Consider the following 26,154-nt stretch of genomic DNA (forward strand, 5'->3'; position numbering starts at 1 on the left):
AGTTTCATTACAGCATTTACTAATGTTTACTTCCTGGTTTTGACAACTATCAATCCTATAAGATGTTACCATTAGAAGCTTGAGGAGGAGATGTTACCATTAAAACTATTATTTTTGTAACTTTACTGTAAGTTTAAAATTAGTTCAATAAGGGCACCTGACTGGCTCAGTCAGTAGAGCATGCAACTCCTGATCTTGGGGTTTAAAGTTTGAGCCCCATGTTGGGTGCAGAATTACTTAAAAAATAAAAAATAAAATTAAAAAAATAATAAGTTCAAAATAGAAAAGTTAAAAAAACCCATATATACAAATGGCTAGAGCTTAAAGGAAGACAACAAGGAAATTATTTCTTGTGTGTTCAGCTGAGTCTAGTTAGAACTAGGCGGCAGGGGAGTGGTAAAAGACCGACATGTATATCTAATTCTAAACTGGACAAAGCTGAGGACAATATTCAAAGTAACATCTGGGTCCAACATGAACATTATTATTTTAAAGGTGTTTTTAAGTTTGTTTTTGTTTTTTTGAGAGAGAGGGAGAGATGGAGACAGGGAGGGTGAGAGACAGAGAATCCCAAGCAGGCTCCATGCTATCAGCACAGAGCTTGATGCGGGGCTTGATCTCATGAACCGTGAGACCATGACCTGAAACAAGAGTCAGACACTAAACTGACTAAGCCACCCAGGCACCCCCCGACATTGAGTATTAATATGTTACATACCTCGATCATGTAGGGCTAACAAAACCCGTTCATATAAGCAGGCTCTGTAGAGGTCTCCAGGAATAGGTTTTCCTGCCCAGCAGTCAAGTTCAAGTTTCTCAGGGTCAGGGGCATGGGGATCAGGCTCAGCTAGAATATACCGATAGCCGTCTTTGTTAAACGGGTGTTCCAAGGGGTAGCCATGAGGGGGAAGGCGCTGAGCAGAAAACAAAGGATCACTGCAGAAAGGAAAAAAATAATATCAAGAAACTAAAACCCCCTTAGCTCAAATGGCTTCAATTCTTTAAGAAGGACATCTGATTTATTAGATTTCAGCAGGAACACATGCAATTTCACACATGCTTTTCATTGCTCAAACAGAGGATCCTGCCCTCTGCAGGTAAAACAGGGAAACAGAAAGTATCCGCTTTTAAATTTAGCAAAGTAGTTTTGGTCAAATTACTCTAGCCTGTAGGAATAGCTATGAAAAGGAGGCAGTATGTCCTAAGGGGAAAGTAAGGAAGAAGGGGAACAAGGGTGATTTCCTTTATTATGTTAATTACTAAAACTAATGAACAGAAACTCAGAGATAAGACTGGGAGTACTTACAATCTTAAATAAGAAAAGACCAGGATTTACTGAATAAAGAGAAGGGAAGAGGCTTGAGGGCAGAGGCACACAGCTGAAGTAAAAGAGAGAAAGTTCAATCCTTTCTCAGGATGTCTTAACAGCATTGAACTCTACTTCCCAGGCAAAGCGCCCCAGGTGCTGCCCCAGCACTCCCCTAACAAAACAAATGTGTAAACTTCGATTCCCAGCCTGGCATTATTTCATCCCTCAAAGCGCTCAAGATTTGAGAAAAATGGACAGGCTTTTTAATCTCAGACACCTGAGCTACTGAAGAGTGCAGCTCTGTTCCCTCTGATGGGCTGTGCCAGCACCAAAGATGGCCTAACAGTGGTGAGTGCGAGTGGGTGTTTCTGCCCACCTCCGGGCCTTCTTGGTGGTCCCCGCGGTCCCTCCATCTTGCTGCTTGCGCTTCGCTCCTCTTCCTTTTCCACTGCTTCCTGCTGCAATTCCCCCTTTGAAGAGAAGGCAGATCACTTTCAATAAGCTGTCACAGAAGCTTCATGTGGATGTGGAAATTCCATGGTGACTAACACTCCTGTCGTGCATTTGTGTAACACCACACACAGGAGGATTTCCTTCCTGAAAGCATATTGGGGTTTCACCCTGGTTCTGAGAGAGTAGGCTGAAGGTCTCACAGCTCAGAACATTGGGTTCTGGCAGTAAGCTCAAATGAACCTAGCACTAATGACACCTGTGTTACACACTCAACCTTCCTTTCTTAAGGAACTGCAACTACTGGTACACTTTCTGAGGATGTGACACAAATGCATTTTCGCGCATTCAGACTCCAAACACCCACATCTAAAAACAACTGCAAGGATAAAATTTGTTTTCCATCCAAATCAATATGAACACCCACAACGAATATCCTCACTACAAGTAGATGTTCACTCACTTGATCTATGCAGGATATATTCCATAAACATAATAAAGGCACAGTATCCGCTAAAGCACTTAACTTGAATACCCAACAAGACAAAGGTACATAAAACATAGAAAACAGAAACAAAAATACTAAAAAGGTGTTTCTCTCCAGTGCTGCTAGGTATCCACTCTGGTTGTTCATGACCCAAGTAGAAAGGCTTTAAATTTAGTAGGCAACTTTTACAATTAAGATTGTGCCAATGCATAAAATTCAGGTCAGACTAACCCAGCTTGTGGAATTAAGAGCGAGTATCAATAAAAATTTACATATTTTATGCAAAAAATAATTTAGCAACGTACTAAGGCCACAAGGAATACTACCTAGTGATTTCTGAAATAGGTACTTTGAAGTTTTTGTCCAGTTCTGTCTTTCCTCTCAATTTGTTTTTCTGTCAGAAAATGTCCCTGAACTGCAGGAAAACACCTTTATGGTAACAACTGCATAGAGTACTGTATCTTAATTTGGGGCAAGCTTGGAAATTCTCAGCAGTTCTGCTGGAATAAAAAGGATCAAGACATTGAGAGCAGGTCATATTCTGCATATACAGGACCAGATTGACGCAGAACTTCCTTTTATGAACACACCATGTATTATTCCTATTTTTCATTTTTAAAAAGGTTTAATATTACGCTGTTGCAATATCAATTTGAGTTTGTGTTACCTTAAAAGACTATGGATTTCTTACTGTTATTGGTATTTTAATTAATTTGAAAGAGAAGTTTTAGAACCATCTTGAACAAGACGTACTATATTAAGGTGACTGCTGGCCATGTTAGGCAGAATATGACAACGTACAAGCTTTTAATTACTAACATTCAACTGGAACTATGGTTTCATATCAAGTGCTATTGCCATCATTTCACGATGCTTTAAAATTTTAATCTAGTTTTAGCTTCTACCACAACTCAGCAAAAAGCGTTTTCCAAACCACATAATACTTAAGTCTGAGAGGATGAAAGAAGACAGAGGAGGAATTCACCTCCAAAAGAGACTCCACCTGTAAGAACAGAAGTGGCACCATGTATTTGTCAAATTTTAACAATTACAAAGGGAAAAAATGGTGTAAAAAGATAAACAATACAGTTAGCTATTTCCAACCCATCTCAGAATATTAGTGACAGTGGAAATGATTACACATTTAAGATGCTACTGCACCAAAGGACAAGTTAATGTTGCCAAGTGTTAGATGAATAGCTAGTTGCCTCCCAGCTACCCCAGCCTTTGTTAGATTACCATTAGTAATAAAGTCCATTCCTGTCATTAGGTGGATTACTGACAGAAAAACATCTACAGCTAGTGATCAGTACAGAAACGCTGTCATGGGAATAAGCTGAAGTTTCAGGGCAAGAACAATTAGAAGATGGGCAGAGGAAGTCTGTTAAATAACAGCTGAATTAGCAGTAAGAGAGAACAACCAAAACCACACTGGGTGTCAGTGATAAGGATATAGATGGGGAGTCTAAGATAATAAGCACAGTAAATCTGACTTTAAACCTGTACTTTGTTTTATGCTAAATCTGTTTCACTTAAGACCAAACTGTGGTGTAAAGAACAAACAGTTCTCCACTACCATCTGTCAAATCTTTGGCCAGCTTCACAAAACTGAGGTTTGGACTGTAAAGCATCTTTCTAAATATCCAGTTAAGAGTCAACCCAAAGGATGCCCAATTCTAGGCATATTTGGATCCAACAGCTTACAAATATTTCATCGAGACATTTAAACACTTACCATTTAGATTCCCGCTTGTAGACACAGCACTGCTTTGTTTTTGGTTGTCATAAGCAGGACCAATGTTACTAAGATCCTAGAGGGAAAAACATTCAATTATAAAGGGAGGCTATATAATCAAACCTGTCTGGCAATGCTCAAAAAACCAGGAAATCCTAGTAGAATGTGAATCAAAACTGACAATCCTAAGAAGCCTGAAATTTACAGGGGTCCAAACCTGGATGCTTCAGAGATCAACAAGTAACATGTGTGAGGCAGGCCAAGTGTAAGGATCGAAGTTGTTAACAGTGAATTGGCAGGGGGCGGGGCGGGGGGGGGGGTTGTTGGAGCGGGAGATGGCAAACAGGAGTGCATGAATGCTATTTTCTCAGCCCCCTGTGGGAATTCAGGCCCACTGTAATCAGATCCTCTCATTCTAGAAGAAAAGACAGAAATCTGAATTTCTGCCCCCAGCACATTAAGTTAACAAATGCTTGATTCATCTACCCTAAGAAAACTCTGGCTAACCTGACTGATTCACATGAGCCTGTTTTGTAGAGTCGCCTGACCACAGATAAGGGGAGCCAAGCAACTGCGAAGAAGGGACCAGGAGTGAACAAAAGTAACCTCTGTGAGGACATGCCCCAAGATCCCTCCACCCCACGTCATCATCCTTTATGCTGTCATTTTTTAAGCACGCGTCCCATGAAGAGGCTTGATTCCTTAATGTGCACGCCCAGAAAGGAAGAGACCTCCTTTTGTCCCTATATCAAATCAGCATATTCCATTCAACCTACATACCACCCCGTGACATCCTGACTCCTACCATTAAAGGCACCCAACCCACACCCTTTGTGAAGGCCGATTTGAGAAATTTTCTCCCATCTCCTTGCTTCGCACCCTGCGATAAAACCCTTTCTGCTACAAAACCGGTGTCAGCGTTTGGCTTATGTGCATCATCGGGCAATGGGTCCTCACAGAGTAACATTTCTATGTGAAACCTTTAACTTTCAATGCTGGCAGATCAAACATTTCAAGGCACAGCTGAAAGATTTGGCCTCCTGAGATGCCAAATGTGACCCATCGGACAAAGAGTGGACATTTTCTTTCTCCTCAATTGTTCACCACAAATTTCTCTTAATAACACATTTTGAAGAGTAAAATTTGAGATGGAAAGAAAATTAGAAATAACTTGGCCCAGCATATTTGTGTTACAAGTGAGGAAATTAAAATTAAAAAAGATAAAAATGATATGCAAAAGGTTGTAATGTTAAGGGGAAGAACCACAACTAAAACACTAGTCTCCTGGTTTAAGGTAGGGGTTTTTCTCCCCACACATGACAATAACTGCTTACTTGGGGCTCACCACATTAGAGGCCTGGAATGGCCTGCAGCAAACAGACAAATGTAAACAAAACCTGATTCTGTCTCCAAATCAAAAGGGGAATATAAAGTACCTGATCCAAAAGTCCAAATTTGGGGTAATCTTCTTCTGGGTCCTTACTCCCGGGATCAGGATGTTCCTTTACTAAGAATACATCTCTTTCTTTACTCTAAAAGGAAGCAGTATTTTAGCGTTACCGGAAATTTTACACTTCAAAGTAGTATCGAATGGATGATCAATGAGCAACTCCAATTCCTAAGTGTAATCTCCCCAAATGATAGTATTGCTTTTCCCTCTGATTAGAAAATACACGACCATCAAAAAATTCAAACAGAGGAACTTGAAGAAATGAGAGCCAAAGTCCTTTGGAATCCTCCCCTATCCCTCCACCTCACAGATACAAGTTAGCACTGTTAACAGCTTGCTGTGGCCTTCTCCCCAGGTACTCTCTTTAATTCTAAGGACAATAATGTTTAGAACAGTGTTGTTTTTGTTTTTAAATCAAAGGGAAAAACAGTCTGCCATGTCAATATAAATTATACTTGCAAAAGCACAGTGGACCAAGGTTCCCCTGTCGTGTATAAAACGACATTGATGTTCACTTCAGACACAACTTGGTGATTGTGCGAAAACTATTAAACTTTACAATCAGTGATACCTCACTGTCCAAGAATTAAAACTAAGTTGTTCTCATTTTCTTAGTCATCACGCTATTTCAGTGAGACTAAAACAGATTTAATACTTACAAAGAACACGGATTTTTGAAACGTCAAGTCTGATCATTTTGGTCTACTCACCATTGTTTTAACAATATTATTTGGCCAGGTCATTTTCCCAGGTCTCTGTCTGGTCGTCATGCACTCCCAGTATTTATCAATAAACGGTATGATATCCTAATTTTTCAAAACAAAATATATTAAGAGTTCTATAGTTGCTTTCAAAGTTATACTCACAAAAATGGAATGAAAACTGCAGCATTTTCAAAGAGCTTGTCAGAATCGAGAGAAAAATCCACGTTTAGTTTTTTCATGATTAAACAAATACATAATTGCATGCAAACAATATACAGATTGTGAGGAATTTCATATAAGTATATACAAGTCTTAGCCTCAGAAGGTTTACAATCCAGTTGGAGGGAAAGATCCACCCCATTCCCTTGGGTGACATTTGGACAATGACTCCCAAGTGATTCTCTCTCCTGAGCTCCTGTTTTACCTGCTTCTAACATCTCTATTTGGTCATCCCAAAGGCACCTCAAACTTCTTGTTACAAAACTAAACTTTGTTTCTCAACTCATAAATCTGCTCTGCAGATCTCTATTCTTGCTCTTAATGCTCAGAATCACCTACCTCCTAGAATCACAAGCTAGAAGCCAAGGGCATCATCCTTGATTCTTCTCCTGTGCACAACCATCACATCTAAACCGACACCAAATGAATTTTAAGATTTCAGAAAATTTCTCACCCATCAGGTCTCTTCTATCCCCACTGCTCTGATTATTATCCTCACCAGTTCTTGCTGACATGACTAAACAGATATCTGAGCTTGACCTTGACATCGACCTTCACCCACTGTCACCATTCTGCCAAAGTCCATCAGAGTTAGAGTCTACCACCAAAACCTTCCACCGCTTAGTTCCATGAAATGACAACCAAATCTTTACCAAAAGGAACTATTTGGAGTGCCTGGCTGGCTCAGTCAGTGGAGTGTGTGGCTCTTGCTCTGAGGTACAAATTCAAGCCCCATGTCAGATGTAGAATTTACTCGAAAAAAAAAAAAAATCTTTAAATAAATAAAAGGAACCAGGGTTGAATCAGGGAAAGTAGAAGGGAAATCTGGAATATTCTGTTGTTCCAGAAAGTAACCATAGGGACATATCAAAAAAGTGTCAGGTGGGGCGCCTGGGTGGCGCAGTCGGTTAAGCGTCCGACTTCAGCCAGGTCACGATCTCGCGGTCCATGAGTTCGAGCCCCGCGTCGGGCTCTGGGCTGATGGCTCAGAGCCTGGAGCCTGTTTCCGATTCTGTGTCTCCCTCTCTCTCTGCCCCTCCCCGTTCATGCTCTGTCTCTCTCTGTCCCAAAAATAAATAAAAACGTTGAAAAAAAAAAAAACAGTGTCAGGCATCAGACTCAATGGGGATACACTGATCAAATCTGAGCACCAGAAATCAGAAATCCACAAATTGGGGCACCTGGGTAGATCATTTGGTTAAGCCTCCAACTCTTGAGTTCGACTCAGGTCATGATCTCACAGTTGGTGACATCAAGCCCTGCGTCAGGCTCTGCACTGAGGGTGCAGCCTGCTTGGCACTCTCTCTCTCCTTTTTCTCTGCCTCTCCACCTCTCTCTCTCTCTTTCTCACTCTCTCTCCCTCCCCCTGCCTCCCCACTCTCTCTCAAAAATAAACAAACTTAAAAAAAATAATCCACAAATCTGCAGGAATACTTAAAAAAAAAAAAAAAAAGATGGACAGAAAGGAAAACTCTCTTAACAGAAGAATTGCAAGTAACAAATGTATTCTTTTTCACAATGACCACTCTATTAACTGATTCAGGCTAGGATAATCAGGCTAGTTGCTAAAACCATTGCTTGAAGGGGTCCCAATGAGACATTTACACAATCTCAACACATCACCACACAGACTGCTTAATAATTACAAAGACAAAAGGTTCCTTTACAATGGAGAAATCTGATAGATACCTCCTCTTTACCCAAGTAATCAAATTTAAGGTCATTAATAAAACAAACCAGTATTTTATGCCTCCTGATGTGATACAAGGAAAAAATACACTATACATACATTATCTACATAATATTCTTGCCAAAAATGTTTAACCTGAACTCTATCATGGGGAAACAATCAGATAAACGCAAACAGAAGAATCACGCCAAACAACTGTCTGGGCTCCCCAAAATTTTAAACGTCATAGCAGACTGCGGTGCCTGGCTGAGTCAGTTGGAGAAACACACAACTCTTGATCTCGGGGCCATGAGCCCCACATTGGGTGTAGAGATTACTTTTTTTTTTTGGGGGGGAGTTTATTTATTTTTGAGAGACAGAGAGACAGGACGAGCAGAGGAGGGGCAAAGAGAGAGGGAGACACAGAATCTGACACAGGTTCCAGGCTCTGAGCTGCCATACAGAGCCCAATGTGGGGCTCGAACTCATGGACCGTGAGATCATGACCTGAGCTGAAGTTGGATGCTTAACCGACTGAGCCACCCAGGCATCCCTGGGTGTAGAGATTACTTAAATAAATAAACTTTATAAAGAAATAAACTTTATAGAGAAATAAGTAAATAAATGTATGTCACAGCAGACCAAAAAAACAAAGTAAAATAAATTCAGGAACCATTTTAGATTAAAGACAAAAAAGACATTACAGGGCACCTGGCTGGCTTGGTTGGTAGAGCATGCAACTCTTGATCTCAGGGTTGTGAGTTCCAGCCCCATGTTGGGCATGGAACCTACTTAAAAAAAAAAGAGCAAGAGAGACATTACAACTAAATGTAATATGCAATCTTTGCCTGGATCCTGGATAGAGAAAAAAAGCTATGGAGGATATTAAAATGATAATTAACAATGAGAAAATATAATTATATACTTTATATAAAAAATAAAAACTATATATTAGATAGTAGTATTACATCAACATTAAGTTTTCTGAGTATGATCACTGTACTATGGTTATGGGAAAATACTGGGTATAGTATTCAGTTTAGTCTCATATAACTTAGGGAGATAAAGCAAATGCAGTAAAATATTAATAACTGGCAAATCTAGGAAAATAACTAACAGATGGTTCACTGTACTATCTGAATTTTTCAATGTTTGAAATTTCAAAATAAGAATTTGGGAGGAATAAAAAAACCAGAAAAAATGCAAATCTAATCATAACACATCTCTACTGCAGGAATAAAAAGGAGGTGAGAGGGCTGTCTGACTACTCCAGCCTGCAGGATTAAGTCCTAACTTCTATTCAGTAGAAAAGCCCTTACAGGTCTGATCCCAACTATATTGGTCTCACCATATACCCTATGCCAGTGTCTTTCAAACTGTAGATTGCAATCTATTAGTAGGTTATAAAATCAATTCTGTAAGTCAAAACTAGCACTGACTAGAACAGAAAATAACAATGCAGAGGAAAAAGAGTGGAGGGTAAGCACTGTTCAGTGAAAAAAAATTTTTTTTCAAGTTTATTTTGAGAAAGAGTATGTGTGCACACACATAACAAGGGAGGGACAGTGAGAGGGAGAGAGAGAATCCCAAGCAGGCTCTGTGCCGTCAATCTCACAGACCACCTCACAGACTGTGAGATCATGACCTGAGTGGAGATCGAGAATCAGATGCATAACCAACTGAGCCACCTAGGCGCCCATGTTTGGTGAAATTTTTATTTATTTTTCAAGATTTTATCTTTTATATTTTTTGAATTTTTAAAAATATTTGTTATTTATCTTTGAAAGAGAGAGCGTGAATGGGGGAGGGACAGAGAGAAAGAGAGGGAGAGAGAATCATAAGCAGAGAGAATCCACACTGTCAGCACAGAGCCTGACGTGGGGCTCGATCTCTCAAACCATGACATCATGACCTGAGCAGAAATCAAGAGTTGGATGCTTAACTGAGCCACCAGGGACCCTTAAAGATTTTATTTTTAAGCAATCTCTACCTAGGCCCAACATGAGACTCGAACTCAAGATGCTCTACTGACTGAGCCAGCCAGGTGCCCCTTGTTTCAGCTTAAATGAAAGTGGGCAGGTATGAATGTATAGTAGGCATAATGTAAACCCCATCGTTCTAAAATTTACTTAATTTTCATATTTTCTTACCGTGAATCACAGTAGGAAAGACTCATGGGTGGGCTAGTCGTCTAATTTTGAGTCCTGACTTCAGTTGTGTGGTTTTGCAGTTTAATAATAAAGGATAATTCGTTTAAATAAAAGGCATGTATAAACCTACCCCCTTCCCTCTGACAAAATCTATAATAATCGTCTATAAAAATAGTTAAACTGGGCTGAGAAGGTTCAGCTCGAGATCTGATTTTTTTTCCTGGTTAAGTTTATTTTTGAGTAATCTTTATGCACAATGTGGGGCTCGAACTCAAGACCCTGAGATCAAGAGTCACATGCTGTACTGACTGAGCCAGCCAGGCACCCCCTCAAGATTTTTTTTTTTTAAGTTTGAGAGAGACAGAGATAGCGCCAATAGGGGAGGGGCAGACAGAGAGGGAGAGAGAGAGAATCCGAACCAGGCTGTCAGCGCAGAGCCCGACATGGGGCCAAAGTCACAAAACCGTAAGATCATGACCTGAGCTGAAACCAAGAGTCAGACACTTAACCAACTGAGCCACGCAGGTGCCTCAAGATCTGATTATTAATTGGGGGATAGACAGTTGTTTGCTTCTATAAAGCCAACCAAAACTATTTAAGGATTCCCCCAACTAATAATTTAGCCAAATGACATAATGTGCACATATTAGAAGTTAGTAAATCACATGAAATCAGTAACAACCACTGAATCTACAGTCATATATTCATAAAAATTGGGGGCAAAGTACTCATTGTTAAAGAGTATATTTAGATGTTCTACCTGATTCTTTGGCATAATTGCAATTACATTAATCTCTTCTCTACCTTATCTTTGGAGAACATGGTTTTTGGATGTTCATCTTGTGTTCGAGACTGCCAAGTTAGGTTGGCCAAAGCACTAAGGCACATTTCTTTCAAGTCTGTTAAAAATAAAAAGGAAGAAAAAATGATCTATAGTATTATAGTCATGTTACCTAAAGGATATTCAACTAGGTGATCCACAAGTTAACAATTATAGCAGCAAAAAAATAAGAGTCATGATTTTACCTGAAGTGGACCATAGCCATTATTTGGAGCTAAACTCCAATGTTACATAACTTTTACCGGCTACTAGGCAGGAGTTCCCTGATCCTGCTAAGCCCAAATCTCTTTTCTTTTGCAGCTACCCAGAAGACAATTTTGCGGCACTCGTGAGTTTGTTCTTACTTGCTTGCTTCCGGAGGAAATAGGTATTCCCGCTATGATGGCACACGTTGCAATGAAAACTGTAGTTGGTCATGAAAGGCAGACAGGATCTGCAGAACAGCCAGATTAAAAAATCAGTGAACTTCTAAGTACACACTTCTTTGTAGAAGTAAATCAACTGAATCGACAGGGATCCCTTCCCTGCAGTGAAAATAATAATGTTAATATATTAATGTATGATTAAAACTTACAAAGGTCATCAAAACCAAAACAGGGCTTATATTTTCACAAATACCTGGATTTTTCTGTTAAAACATTTAATAAGATATTATCTATCATAGTAAATAATTCAGCACCAGGAAGATTATCACTGGTGCCTTGTCCACGCTAGTTTATTATAGTATTTAAGCACCTAAAAAGAGCATGCCAGGCCAGTTGTGGAAGACAAAGTAGTCTCCTTAAATATAGTAACATGCAAATATTTGTATGTAAATTATATTTAAATATATACAACTCTAATTTACACACAGACATTTATACACTTAAATACTTAAATATCTCTTTAAAAGGCCAATAATACTGCTGGAAAGGGCAGACAGAAGATATGACAAGATTAATTAAAAATGTAAATAATTATTCAAGAAGACAACATGTAAGTCACAAAACATTACTTGTCTCAGTACCAAAGGAATCCTACAGGTGATAATTACTCCAGAGGAGTTTTAAGGATCCAAGTAGTAACTTCAGATTTAAGAGTTAGAAACATTTTGGAGAACGTAAGTTATGAACTAGATTTGGGAAGATGAGTTGGTTTTCTTTTGTCTAAGTGAACTATATACAGAGATGAGAAAGGCCAACAAGGGGGCAGAGGAGCAAACTGCTGTAGATGAGTTTGTCCCAGAGAGGGGATTTGGAAGAATAAAAGAAACAAAGAAAAAAAAAATAAAGAAAAATAAAAAAGGCTTGAAAGGCAGGAAGTGCAAGGAGCCAGGTAGAGTTGGATTTTTTCTGTGGGTAATGGGAACTCCTTGAAGGGGAAGTGACATGGTTAAAATTTTAAGTGACAGGTTGGGTCTGAAGGAAGAGATGAGAAAAAGCAAATGTAGGGGCACTTGGGTAGCTCAGTCAGTTAAGCATTAGACTCTTGACTTTGACTCATGTCATGATCTTACAGTTTGTGAGTTTGAGCCCCAAGTTGGGCTCTGCACTGACAGAGCACTTAACAGAATGAGCCACCCAGGCACCCCTACGTAAGACACTTTTGTAGCAGTTCCAGCAGAAGGCAAAGAAGGCCTCACTTAGGGTGAAAGAATAAAAACGGAAAGGACAAGCCCATATACAAGAGAAAAAAATTGGTAAAGCTTGGTGACTGATTAGATATGGAAGATGGGGCAGGGGAAAGGAAGTGAAAGGAGTTCTAACTATTAAGACTGCTTGTATCACAAAGATATCTCCTCAGAAGTGAGTTTGGGGGCAAGTGAAAACTTGTCTGTATTGTATAAGGGGGACTTACTCTTTTTTTTGTTTTTAATATTTATTTTTGAGAGAGAGAGCAAGAGAGAGCCAGCGCGCGGGAGGTGGGGAGGAGGGAGGGGCAGAGAGAGGGAGACACCGGGAAATCGCAGGCTCCAGGCTGGGAAATCGCAGGCTCCAGGCTCTGAGCTGTCGGTACAGAGTTCCACGCTGGGCCTGAACTCACAGAACCAGGAGACCATGACCTGAGCTGACGTCAGGTGCTTAACTCGCTGAGCCACCCAGGTGCCCCAGGAGACCTTAGTCTTAAAAAGGAGAAAGTAATAGAAAAATACAAGACTGGTTTAGGTTGTAAGAGAAGAAATCAAAATAAAAGCAGATTTATCTGGACTCAACTGAAACTTGCTTTAAGTATCCTCGAAGAGAAGGTTCCCAAATGTGTGTCTATTGTCACCACTCAAGAAATTAAGAAACATTCTTGTGAATGTTAAGACTGAATTCCCTTGCCTTTACCTTGCTCTTGAACCCTTTCTGTTCAACAGCCCACCATGATAAAATCACCTACAGAAAGTAAAGCTTCAAACTAGAGACATGTAGAAGTATAGTTATTAATTCAAATATAATCAGGTATTCACAGCAGCCTTTTTCCTACCCTGACTAGCTCCCTTCCTCCATCTCAGCTGTGAAAGACAATCCGTCTCACCTAGTTGGGCTTTAGGTGTAACTTCTCAAATTCAGGTACAAACTGGTTTCTACCAAAACTCTTGAACTGTGGTTTGCTTCTTCCCTAGATCACCCCAAGTTAGCTCTCTGGTAAATTTCCTTTCCTAGGCTCTGTATATCCAAATAAATTCTCTTTGGCCAAAGCGGCCAGATTTTAGTTGGGTCTTATCTAAGTGACCAGCTTTGCTTATCTTGTATACTTTCCCTATAGATCCTTCTACCAAGATCAATTCTTTCTTCCAGATCCTTCAGTATTTTTTTTTTTAAATACCGTATCCTAGATCACTAATCACATGTTAATTAGAACATTAGCATTTCTAAAGTCCCCTACAACTTTTTAATTAGAAAGCACACAATAAATTATAAAGGAAGGTGTTTCCTCAACAACCCACCCAAGAAGGAAGAATTTCAAAATAGTGCAGCCTTATTTTGAGGCAGTCTTATCTGAATTTACTTGCACAGTAAGAACCATAAAAAACACCAAAGAGAGCCAGCAGTACAATGATTTCCATAGACAGTACGTCAATATCAAGCACTTGCTACTGTTGGCTAATTCCCTGCAATAAAGCAAAAATTCTTTTACTTTCAATCAATCATAAAGTGATTTTGATTTATTAGAAGAGGTAAAAGATAGGAAATATGTTTTGCTGAGAAGTGAACACAGAATACTTAAAGGGAGTGAGTTTGAAGCCAAAGAGAAAAAAGGATCGCTCAAGCATGAAGAGTCACTGGTTATCTCAAATTTTTGACAACAGGCTTTGTCCACCATATACACCAACCCTCTCCCCAAAATCTGTAACACCAAATACAACATCTAAATGCTACTGTCCCATAACTGTTTATATAATGCTTCGTAATTGCATGGTTTTGTCTCCTAACCAGGTTGTAAGCTCAAAGCAGGGAGAATACCTATCATTGTACCTATTAGGGCTCGACCCTCAATAGATAGAAAACAGTTCAGATTATTAAAACAATTCTTGATTCAAATCCTACTACTCACTGAAGGTGAGGTTAGAAGACATAGGAAATAATATGCTTTTATATTTGCCTACAAATTATTATTCAACTGTTGAACATACTGAGATTTATTTTAAAAAGCGATTTTAATTTTTTTTAATTTTTTTAACGTTTATTTATTTTTGAGACAGAGAGAGACAGAGCATGAACGGGGGAGGGTCAGAGAGAGAGGGAGACACAGAATCCGAAACAGGCTCCAGGCTCTGAGCTGTCAGAACAGAGCCTGATGTGGGGCTCGAACTCACTGACCGTGAGATCATGACCTGAGCCGAAGTCGGACGCTCAACCGACTGAGCCACCCAGGCGCCCCTAAAAAGCGATTTTTTTAAACATTTTTTTTAATGTTTATTTTTGAAAAAGAGACAGAGCATGAGCGGGGGAGGGGCACAGAGAGAAAGAGACACACACACATAGAATCCGAAGCAGGCTCCAGGCTCTGAGCTGTCAGCAAAGGGCCCAACGCAGGGCTCAAACTCACAGACCGCGAGATCGTGACCTGAGCCGAAGTCGGACATTCAACTGACTAAGCCACACAGGTGCCCCTTAAAAAGCGATTCTTAACAAAGATTACAAAAAATACTCACGAGGTATCTATGCCAAAGGTGTCCGCTGTGAACCATTTTGTACATATGCCACACTGCAGCTCTACCTCTCCTAACTGTCGGCCATTCTCTTCATCCACGGAGCCCGCCTGAGTATCCATCACCTCTGAAGTGTCCCCAGCACCTTCCTGTGTCCACACAACAATTAGAGAATCAGGTCAGTTGACCCTATTGTATTTAACTCACTTAAAAACTTAAAACAAACAAACAAAAAACAGAACCTATTTTGCCTTGCATACATCCAAAAAGAAATACTTACTAGTGTATCTTTTCCATTAGAAGATTCAGTCTCCAAACCACCACCTACATCAACTGAATTTGCATCCCTACAAGATAGTGAAAGTACTCAAGTGAGAATCTTCAAGGGAAACAAACCTCAAAACGCCTATGCCTAAGGATAATGATCAAAGTACAGGTGAACTTCACACTCCTACAGCTTTTTCAGCTAAGCCTATTCTCTCAGCCTGGGTGCCCAGGGTTAGGAAGAATATGACCAAGACAGACGCAGGCCCATAGGGCAGAGGGAAGCCTAATCTGTCCTTACTGACAAATCTACAGGAGATGGAATTAGTCCTGGGGGAGGTTCGCCTAGATGCAGCTCTCCCACTCTTGTTTTCAGAGGAACCGTTACTTCTTCCAGTCCGGCAATGCAAAGTGGTTTCTCCTCTGGGATATCTGAGGAGTTCCTGCTATAAGAGTGAGCTACCAGACCTCTCAGGAGCCTGAGAGAGAACAAGAACCTTGACTCTCAGGACCCGCGAAAGGTACGGAAAGGGGCGTAGTTACAGACACAGTTCAGAGGGGAGGGAGAAGGGGACGGGCCAAGCGGCGGGCGGGACTACAGTCCTGGAAGGCGGGGGGGTGCGGAGGGCGAGCCGTTGGCTGCAGGGCCTAGGTTCGGAGGGTGCGGCAGGAGAGTTCCAGGGAGCCGCGGGACTCCAGGAGGGGTGGGCCTCCCTCCCAGTGTCCCCCTCAGGCTGCAGGACATCTTACCCACTTTCTGCCTCTCCAGAACCGGGTTCTGCTGCTGGAGCAACAGATGTTCCCTCTCCAGCCGGGGCAGTTGCCACCGCTACCACCGGTTTTGTCTCCCCTTCTTCTGCCACTGTTGCATTTGCTGCCGCTGCTGGGCCGGGTCCTGCATCCACCCCAGGTCCCGGTCCGGTTCCCGCCGCCGCCATCACTGCCGCCTCCCAGAGTTCTCGCGAGAATACGCTCTCCGTCTCGCGTGAGTTGCTGACTGGCTTTGTAATCTTCAAACAGTAAACGCGTTTGGTGGGCCCACCGCTTGCCTTGACGAATGGGCCCTCCAGGCCCACTTTAAGGTCGGGCAGGCGGAGGCGGGCAGGGTCCTGGGATTTGGAGTGGTAGCCACAGAGCTAGGAGAAGGCGGACCTACTAGTTTGATTTCCTCCAGGGCTCACTTCGTTTTCCGGGCTGGATGTTGTGATTTTCGTGGCCGACACTGGAAATCAGCGCTGATGAGGCGCCTTGAGAGCGCTGGGTGCCTACGGACTCTGAAGGCTGTGGTGTGCATTGCAAACGTTCCTCACCATTAAATGTAGGAAATGTCTTCTACAAACACTAGCACTCACTGCCCTCCCGCCCCAGAAGCAGTTCGTTACTGCCGTGGTGATCTGCCACTTTGAGCACGTTTTCAAGTGGCTACTTAGCCTAGAAAGTAGGAGTCCAGAGTCCCAGCTACATAGGTGAGGACCGGAGAGGGGATGTTCCATCCAGGCGGAAGAGGTAAGCAGCAATGTGTGTTCTAGAAGCTGCAAGCCACTTAATATTTTAAGAGGAGGAAAATGAAGCCCGAGTTAGGAAGCCAGGTGCTGGAGGACTTTCCAGTTGAGAGAAGATTGTCCTTAGAGGAAGGAACAGGTAGCGACCAAAGGTAAGAGAGGAATCAACCTCAATATTGGTAGGTGAAGTAACTGGAGTAGACTTATTCAGAGTCTTCAAACTCAAGAATATAAACCTCTAGAAGTATTCAGGCCAGGAGAGTTTTCAGGAAATCAGTGTGTACATCCTAATTTTTAGAGTCGCCCGAGAACACACTTTTCTCCCACTCTACAAAAAAAAAAGGCATACCTCTCTCCAATCGTGAATCAAATCTTACTATGATGTCTTGCCCAAGGGTGTACAAACCTATGGGACACCAGACACAAGAACAATTGGAAATATGTAAGTATTTGGATTTCCCAGTTGGTTCCCAATTATTTGTTTTCAACAAAATTGAAGGGGATCCTAATTGAGTTACCAGTTGATAGATTATTTTAAAAACTATTATTATTTTTTAAATGTTTATATATTTAGTTTTGAGAGAGAGAGAGAGCACAAGCGGGGGAGGGACAGAGAAAGAGAGGGAGACACAGAATCTGAAGGAGGCTACAGGCTCCGAGCTGACAGTCCATCGCAGGTCTTGAACCCATGAACCGGGAGATCATGACCTGAGCCCAAGTCGGATGCTCAACTGGCTGAGCTACCCAGGTGCCCGGAAAAGTTGATAGATTATTTTTAAATTTTAAATAATTATTTTAAAAGTGGTGGGTGAAATTTTAAGAAGAAACAGAATACTTTGCACAGACTCAAAGTATCTCCTCCAAAATACTTACTCTAGTATTAAATGTTTTAACATACAGCTACAAAATCTTTGATACTGCTTCCTCTGAGGTAGAGCTTGAATCCCACCTCTTATTGAGTGTGTGGGCTGGATTTAGATACTTGTTTCTGAACAATAGAATATGGAAAAGGAAAATGGTAAGTTTTACAGTAGAGAAACTGGCAGATACCACCTTAACCAAGTGGTCAAGGTTAACACCACCAGTAATAAATCAGGTTGATATCATTTGCCCCTTTGATACGATGCAATGAGAAGGACTTCATCTCTGTGGAATTCTTCCCCCAAATCTAGAGCCCCAGTCTAATCAAGAGAAAACAGCCAAATCCAAGTTGAGACATTCTAGAAAATATCTAACCAGTACACCTCAAAACTTTTCACATCATGAAAGACATGAGAAACTCTGGAGGAGACGAGGAGATGACAACTAAATGCAACGTATCCTGGATTGAATCTTGGAAGAGGAAAGGGACATTAGAGGGAAAAAATGGTGAAATTAATAATGTCTGTAGTTCATAGTATTACAGCAATGTTAATTTCTTAGTTCTGATCAATGTACCATGCTTCACGATGTCAACATTAGGGGAAGAGCTGGGTTAAGGCTATGTTCGGGAACTCTTTGCACTATCTTTGTGACGCTTCTGTAAATCTAAAAGTAATTGAAAATCTAAATTAAAAAACTGGTGGTAGATTACAATGTGATTTGGCATAGAACTTCGAAGGAGTTCAAATAATTGAGTTCCGGGGCGCCTGAGTGGCTTAGGCAGTTGAGCGTCTGACTCTTGATTTTGGCTTAGGTCATGGTCCCAGGGTTGTGGGATCAAGCGCCTCCTTGAGCTCCTCACTGAGCGTGGAGACTGCTTAGGTTTCTCTCTCTCCCTCTCTCGTCCCCTCCCCTGCTTGTGTGTGTGTGCACATGCATGCTCCTTCTCTCTCTCTCTCAAAATAAACATTAAAAAAAAAGTTGCACAGTCCACAGACTGAGCCAGCTGGCACCCCAGAAATTTTTTTTTTAGTTTTATTTAACAATGCTAATGTTTGCAATCTGTCTGAAACCCCCTGTGGGTAATTAAATTTACAATGATAAATTCATTCATGCAAACAAAATTTTGAAGACCACTAATTTAGAACAATGTCTTTCAAATGTTTGGCCACAACTCCCGCAAGAAACACATTTTGCAATGTGACCTGGTATACACGTTATATTAGTTACAATTAGGAGATTTATGAAACAATCTGCATTTGTATTATGTCTTTTTTTTTTTTTTTTTTAATGCCAGTAGTGACACTCTAAATTGATTGGACAACCTCTGATACAGAATTGTTTTCAAAGAGCTGTGATCTGGGGGTTGTGTTCTGGGCAGCAACTTCATTTTATTTTATTAAAAAAATTTTTTTTAAGTTTTTATTTCTTTTTGACAGAGAGACAGCGTGAGCAGGGGAGGGCCAGAGAGATGGAGACACAGAATCCGTAGCAGGCCCTAGGCTCTGAGCTGTAGCACAGAGCCCGACGTGGGGCTTGAACTCACAAGCCATGAGATCATGACCTGAGCTGAGGTCAGATGCTTAACCGACTGAGCCACCCAGGCGCCCCTTAAAAAAAATTTTTTTTTTTAATTTTAGAGAGAGCATGAGCAGGGGAGAGGCAGATGGAGAGAGAGAATCTTAAACAGGCTCCCTGCTCAGCAGAGAGCCTGATGGAGGGCTCGATCTCATGACCTTAGCCGAAATCAAGAGTTGGATGCTCCATCAACTGAGCCACCCAGGCACCCCATCAGCTACATTTTAAATGAAGGCCATGAATGATTCATTTTAAATGAAAGTGATGAGTGATTCCAGTTTCTTGGAATCATTTAGCAGAACCCACATTATAGTGGATTGAAAAGGGAGTGGAAGGATAGAAGCAGAAATAGCTGTGTAGACAGATCTTTCCAGTTTTTTGAGGCTCACTCTTTCTTTCTTTCTTTCTTTCTTTCTTTCTTTCTTTCTTTCTTTCTTTCTTTCTTTCTTTCTTTCTTTCTCTTTCTCGTTTATTTTGAGAGCGAGCTGGAGAGGGACAGAAAGAGAGGGAGAATCCCAAGCAGCCTCCAAGCTGTCAGTCAGTACAGAGTCCGACACGGGGCTTGATCTCATGACCTCGAGATCATGACCTGAGCCGAGATCAAGAGTCAGGAGCTTAACTGACAGCCACCCAGACATCCAGAGGCATTTTATTTCTGCAAAGAAAAAACTGAGTCAATGTGGCAAAATGTTGACATTTGTTAAATCCTTGTTTGTTACCTGGTTCTTTACTCTGTTTTCAGTGTGTTTGAAATAGTTCCTAAACAAAGGTTTGGTTCTGAAGGAGCAATTAGATGATAGCTGGAGGGGAATGCAGGGTTGGGAGAGAGGCTCATGACACACTTTTATTCATCAGTATGGAGCCAGAGGTTGAAAATGCAGGAGAGGTGGTAGTTGATGAACAGCTTTCTAAAGAAACTGGGTCAGGGCACCTGGGTGGCTCAGTTGGTTAAGCATCTGACTCCTGATTTTGGCTGAGGTCATTATCTCACAGTCTGTGAGTTCGAGCCCTGTGTTGGGCTCTGTGCTGACAGTACGGAGCCTGCTTGGGATTCTCTGTCTCCCTCTCTCAGCCCCTCGCCCCATGCATGCGCACTCACTGTGTCTCAAAATAAATAAACCTAAAAAAAATTATTATTTTTTAACGTTTATTTACTTTTGAGACAGAGACAGAGCATGAACAGGGGAGGGTCAGAGAGAGAGGGAGACACAGAATCTGAAACAGGCTCCAGGCTCTGAGCGGTCAGCACAGAGCCCGACGCAGGGCTCGAACTCATGGACCGTGAGATCATGACCTGAGCCGAAGTCGGATGCTTAACCGACCGAGCCACCCAGGCGCCCCATAGTATTATTTTAATGAACCGGGTCAAGGAGCTGAGTCAACTGGCAGAGATGAAGTTCGGCTTGATGACAAGGAGAGAATCCATTCATCTGAAACAGGAAGAAATCGGGAGGATGGAATAAGGATGTGGTTTGTAATTAGGAACAGGAGACTATGAGAAAATATTGGTGGCTGATAGCGAGGGCTTCACTGAGCTCTGAGCCTGCATATTGATAGTGCCTACAATTTATATCTTCCAGTTCCTGCAACACCACAATGCTATATAACAGCGAAGATGATTTGAAACAATCATCTGAGTTTTCAGTTTTGCCAGGCAGGTAAAAGTAAGGGCCAGGATAAAAGGCAGCCAAAGATGATAGCAAGAAAGCAGTTCAGGTGATTAACCATGGCATCTGAGGAAGCAGAAAGACAGGGAAACGGGGGAATTCAGCGTCCAGAAGTCTGGATGAAAAGGCAGGAACTAGAATGGGGAGAGGTCAAAGTAAGAATATTTGAGTTCAGGATTTTCGGAGAATTCCACAGCCAGCTCACCTGTGGGTAAAAGTGGGTGAGGCTAAGGTGGAACCAGACCTAATTTCTAGAATTGGGAAGCAAGGCATCGCACACACTGGACAGCTGCTCAAGATGAAGGTTAATAAAATCATTCATAGCACCAGCTTACAAGTTTAGGCTGGATAAAAACAGGAGAAGCACATTTTGGGAAGGTTTCCCGGTCAGCAGCGGGGGAACTCACTCAGCTTGTCAGAAAGCGGACTATCCAGCTGGAGTGTCGCTTATTCGCCTGGCCCTGGTGAAAATATGGAGCACATTCTCTCATCCTCAAATACAGTATTCAGAATGTTCACAATTGTTATTCTTGAGCAGCGGGTTTATAAAGACTGCCTCTTACTCTCTTCTCTGTATTTTCCAAGTGTTTGACAGTGTGCCAAGAGTTGCTCAGAAGTAAATAAAGTCTTCAAAAAGAAAACTTGTCTCCTTCCACACTTTTCTCCAATAGGTCTCAGATTTGTCCCTTCTCCAACCTATTTGTCCCTCCAACCTATTGTGGTTTTGTTTTGTTTTGTTTGAGAGAGAGAGAGAGAGAGCAAGCAGGGGAGAGGCAAAGAGAGAATCCCAAGCCAGCTCTGCACTGTCAGTGCAGAGCCCGATGCAATGCGGGGCTCAAACTCCTTGAGCGAAAGTCAAGAGTCTGACACTTAACCAACTGAGCCAGTCAGGTGCCCCCAGCCATTTTTTTTTCACCTCACTAGGTTTACCACACCTGAATCTTCCTGATTCGGGCTTTCCTACTCCAATTCAGCCTGGCCAATGATCTGATACCTCTGCAGCACTTCATCTTTGTTTAGGGAACTACTTACTGCCTTTCAGAGAAAACTTAGAGTCCAAGAGTGCCCAGCAAATGACCCCAATTCCTGTGGGAACCCACCATTCTCAGCATACTCCACCCCATCTTCCAATCTCTAGGTTTGGTTCTGCTTCCCTCCATCCCGATTGTCCCTGGCCCCCCGCGTCCATTACATCAAGACACATGCCTAAGTTACTTCCCCTGGAAACCTTGCTTCCCGCAGTCTTTATGTGAATGTATGTGATTCACTAGGCCTCAGTTGCAAATTAGAACATTTTTATTGTAGACCCAGTGTTCATAATCCTGTTTGGCTCCTCTGTATGGGGACCAACACAGGGGATCATTTCGTTTGTAACACACCATGATGTCTTATGAATAATTGACTTTAAAATGTTTAAAAGCAGTCAGCACCCCACTCTGCATTCAGTTCACTTTCGTTTCCTTTTTCTTTTTTTAAAGATTTTATTTTTTTAAGTTTATTTTTTTTGAGAGAGAAGGAGCACGAGTGGGGGAGGGGCAGAGAGAACGGGAGAGAGAGAATCCCAAGCAGGACTGTCAGCGCAGAGCCTGACATCGGGCTCAGAGCCTCACACGAACTGTGAGATCATGACCTGAGCTGAAAGTAAGAGATGCTTAACCGACTGAGCTACCCAGGCGCCCCTAAAGATTTTAAAGTAGTCTCTGCACCCAACCTGGGGCTCAAACCCACAATCCCAAGATCAAGAGTCACATGCTCCAATGACTGAGCCAGCCAGGCACCCCATTGTCTCTCATTTCTTTGCTTGAGCTGTTCTCTCCAGTTCGAGTGGCAAATGTTAAAAATCAAGTTTCAAAAGAGTATTGTTTCATCCCATAGGGTTTTAATATTTTGGATGAAGTTAATAGCGCACCTGGCTGGCTCAGGTGGTAGTGCATGCGACTCTTGATCTCAGCGTTATAAGTTTGAGTCTTGCGTTGGGTGTGGAGTTTACTTAAAAATAAATCTTTAAAAAAAATTAAGCAGGGCCCCCCGGGTGGCTCAGTTGGTTATGTTTCTGGCTCTTGATTTCGGCTCAGGTCATGATCTCACAGTTGGTGAGTTCTAACCCCACCTAGGGGCTCTGCGCTGACAGTGCAGAGCCTGCTTGGGATTCTTTGTCTTCCTCTCTGTCTGCCCCTCCCCTGCTCTCACGCGTGCCCTCTCTGTCTCCAAAATAAATAAGTAAACATTTTTTTTTTTAATTTAAGAAGCAATTATTTTGACTAATGGATCTTCTGGATTTGAGAATAAAAGAGTGTAAAGAAAAAACAGTATTGGGGTGCTCTCTCAGTCGGTAGAGGAAGCGATTCTTGGAGTTTTGAGTTGGAGCCCCACGTTGGATGTAGAGATTACTTAAATAAGTAAACTTCAAAAGAGAAAAAACAGTATTATGTTGTGATTCTACTTTTGTATATTTTTAGTATACACAAAGAAATCTGGAGTTATAGCTTATATCAGTGGTTATGTCTGAGGGAATGGAGGTGATTACAAAGACTTTCTGTAATGTACTTCTCTAGTACCTTAGATTTTTCTATGAACTAGATTTGTAATCTGAAAAAGGTGGACACATGTTCAAGAACTGTACACACAGGTAAACTAAACCACACAAAGTAATTTCCCCAGGATAAGTGTTGAAGTGAACTAACCTACTTCTATCATCTTTCAAGCAGAAAAAACGATGCTCCCTCTCCTTAAGGAACGGATCATTTTCTTCTCATTTAAAGACAAAACGAAGACATGGATGAGCTGGCTTCTAATTGTTTTGAATTACTCCTCGCTCCTGAAACGCACCCAAGCTGTGTCCATTTTGTCTGTCACCAAGCAGCCCCACTAACTTCTTGCATGAGTGTTTTCTTGCTGTTTTCTCAGAGATGAATGAAGCTTTCCAGAAAGTTCTACAACTTAAAAACCCAGTTCCAGACTTTCCTCCTCCCAGGAGTCTGCTTTAGCAAAATAAATGTGTTAGGCAGTACTTCGCACATGCTGAAAGTCTGATGGGGGGGAGGGGGGGGAGGGAGGTCTGAGATTCTTGCATTTCTAACAAGCTCCCAGGCCGGTGGCAGGAATGCTGGCCTGAGGATCATAAGTATTTCTGACCCTATTTCATCTCCCGACTAGCTTCTCTAACGTGATCCCTTTCAACAGGGCTTTGTATACAGCTGGTAATAACTAACTATGCTTAGCTATTAGCTAACATAGCAGAGTAATTCCACATAGTAATGAATTTCCCATCTACCCCGTCTCCCTTCCCACATAGTGCTTAACCCTGGCTATACTTTAAAATCACCTGAGGAACTTTACCAAAAAAAAGGCAAGGACCCTTGGCCAATACAATTTGACCTTGTGAACGGGGGATCCAGGCATTGATAGCTTTATTAATTTTTCAAAATTTTCTTAAAGTTTATTTATTTATTTTGAGAGAGAGAGAGAGCACAAGCAGGGTAGAGGCAGAGAGAAGGAGAGACAGAATCCCAACCAGACTCCGCGTCATCAGCGCAGAGCCTGATGGGCTCAGAACTCAGAAACTGTGAGATCATTACCTGAGTGGAGATCAAGAGTCTGGATGCTTGGCCGACTGCGCCACCCAGGCACCCCTAGGCATTGATAGCTTTAAAAAAGCTTCCTGTGTGGTTCTAAGATGCAACAAGCGTTGCTCTGTGCTTGTCACTGAAGGGGAGATAGGGCAAGGTGAAAGAGAAATAGTCTGTCATCTCCATTCCTTACAGGTACAGAAAGAACTCAGAACTAAGATACTTGGGATACATACTTCTACCCCCATGTAGATTACCTACGAGATGAGAAAGGGATGCACCATGACTGTGGGGTAAGTCTAGACAGACCAGGACTGAGCCTTGCAGAGATTTGGGTGCCCTGGTGCAGCGCACGCAAGATGGGATGACTCCCATATCCTCTAACCTGGCCCAGAAATAGGAGAAGGGGCTGCTGGAGCTGCAGGGCCAAGGCTTCAATTCCCCACGTGGGGCCATAACTGAACATCCGATGGGGTGGCTGAGGAAGCCATTGGACGCCTTGGGGGTTAGGCTTGGGTATACCACGCTCAACAGAACAAGTTCAGGAGAACTTTGTTGGATTATAAAAAGACATGTAAAAAGAATGTAAATTATGTTGAATTACAAAAAGATAGCCCTATTCCTTGCTAACGAGTTGCAGACCAAGATTCACATCTGTTACACTAGTAAAGATTAAAGTGTGAGCCCTTCAGAAGCACTGTATTTGTACTTTATATAGAGTTCTTGACTAGCAGAGGGCCTTCAGTACCCAAGGGAGAGAACCTGTGGGAAGCAAGCATCCCAGACCAGCCTTTGCCAAAAGTTTCCAGGCCCTTTCCCAAAAAAGAACAGTGGGTCGGATGTCCAGGACTCTGCTCCCTGCTCCCCCTTCCCCTGCCCATACCTCCATGTTTTTATCATCTGTAAAGCAAAACAACAACAACAAAATGTTATGTTTGTTGTAACTATCAAAAAGATGATGATAACTACTGCGGTGGTTTGTCTCAATGGAGCATTTATTTAGTCTGCCTGAGTTCTTGGTCCTTAATCTCTAGTGTATATAAACTGAGTTAACTAAACACTCCTGATTCCTCCCAGTAACCACATATCTGAGTCCTGAAAGCAGTGAAAGGGTTCTATCCTTCCTTTTTAAAGAAAAAACGAAGCTCCACTGGGTGGGGATTTTTGTGTTTTGCTCACTGATGTATCCCAGACACCTAGATCAGTGTCCAGCACACAGAAGGCACTCAGGAAATATTTGTTGAATGAATCAAACTGCATCACTCTCCTGTGAAGGCTTGTCCCACTATAAGGCCAAAGGTGCCACCAGTCCCACTGAGGAAAGTGGCCCAGAGGCTTCAGCAAGGGGATCCTCTGGAGTCTGAGGAGGACCTACCCAAGGACATGAGGGCACCTGCTGGCTGATTCTCCACTCTGGCTCTTGTAGTGGATGCAAGCTTGCTGTGATTGTTTGGACTAATAGAGCTGACGTCCTCAGATTATGTAGCTCAGTGGTTCTCACAGTGGACTAGCAGCATCAGAATCATCTGGGAATGTACTAGCAATGCAAATTCTCAGGCTCCACCCCAGACCTCCTGAATTA

The 26,154-nt window shown here is 42.0% G+C and overlaps 1 protein-coding gene and 1 long non-coding RNA gene across 5 annotated transcripts in view; one reads left to right on the plus strand and one right to left on the minus strand.

Annotated features, from left to right (window-relative positions):
• Window positions 1–17,315, minus strand: part of ASH2L (ASH2 like, histone lysine methyltransferase complex subunit) — a 30,943-nt gene extending 13,628 nt beyond the window's left edge. The window contains exons 1-11 of one of the 4 annotated variants that reach the window (XM_043564235.1): window positions 16,146–16,375; window positions 15,412–15,478; window positions 15,135–15,280; window positions 11,359–11,447; window positions 10,978–11,072; window positions 6,142–6,237; window positions 5,418–5,513; window positions 3,982–4,057; window positions 3,232–3,249; window positions 1,686–1,779; window positions 719–936 (exon numbers count right to left, since the gene is read on the minus strand). In XM_043564235.1, the coding sequence (XP_043420170.1) occupies window positions 719–936; window positions 1,686–1,779; window positions 3,232–3,249; window positions 3,982–4,057; window positions 5,418–5,513; window positions 6,142–6,237; window positions 10,978–11,072; window positions 11,359–11,447; window positions 15,135–15,280; window positions 15,412–15,478; window positions 16,146–16,333 (1,183 nt within the window). In that variant the 5' untranslated portion in view covers window positions 16,334–16,375. Of the gene's footprint in view, window positions 1–718; window positions 937–1,685; window positions 1,780–3,231; window positions 3,250–3,981; window positions 4,058–5,417; window positions 5,514–6,141; window positions 6,238–10,977; window positions 11,073–11,358; window positions 11,448–15,134; window positions 15,281–15,411; window positions 15,479–15,696; window positions 15,994–16,145 lie in introns of those variants that run through there. The other 3 variants (XM_043564247.1, XM_043564242.1, XM_043564238.1) reach the window with 3 other exon arrangements.
• On the plus strand, window positions 7,131–8,133 carry LOC122473597. Its single transcript, XR_006294699.1, has 2 exons — window positions 7,131–7,229; window positions 7,459–8,133. It is a non-coding gene; the product is annotated as an uncharacterized LOC122473597 (long non-coding RNA).
• Window positions 17,316–26,154: the final 8,839 nt, after the last annotated feature.

The sequence above is a fragment of the Prionailurus bengalensis genome, chromosome B1, assembly GCF_016509475.1.
Source record: "Prionailurus bengalensis isolate Pbe53 chromosome B1, Fcat_Pben_1.1_paternal_pri, whole genome shotgun sequence".
Lineage (NCBI taxonomy): Eukaryota > Metazoa > Chordata > Mammalia > Carnivora > Felidae > Prionailurus > Prionailurus bengalensis.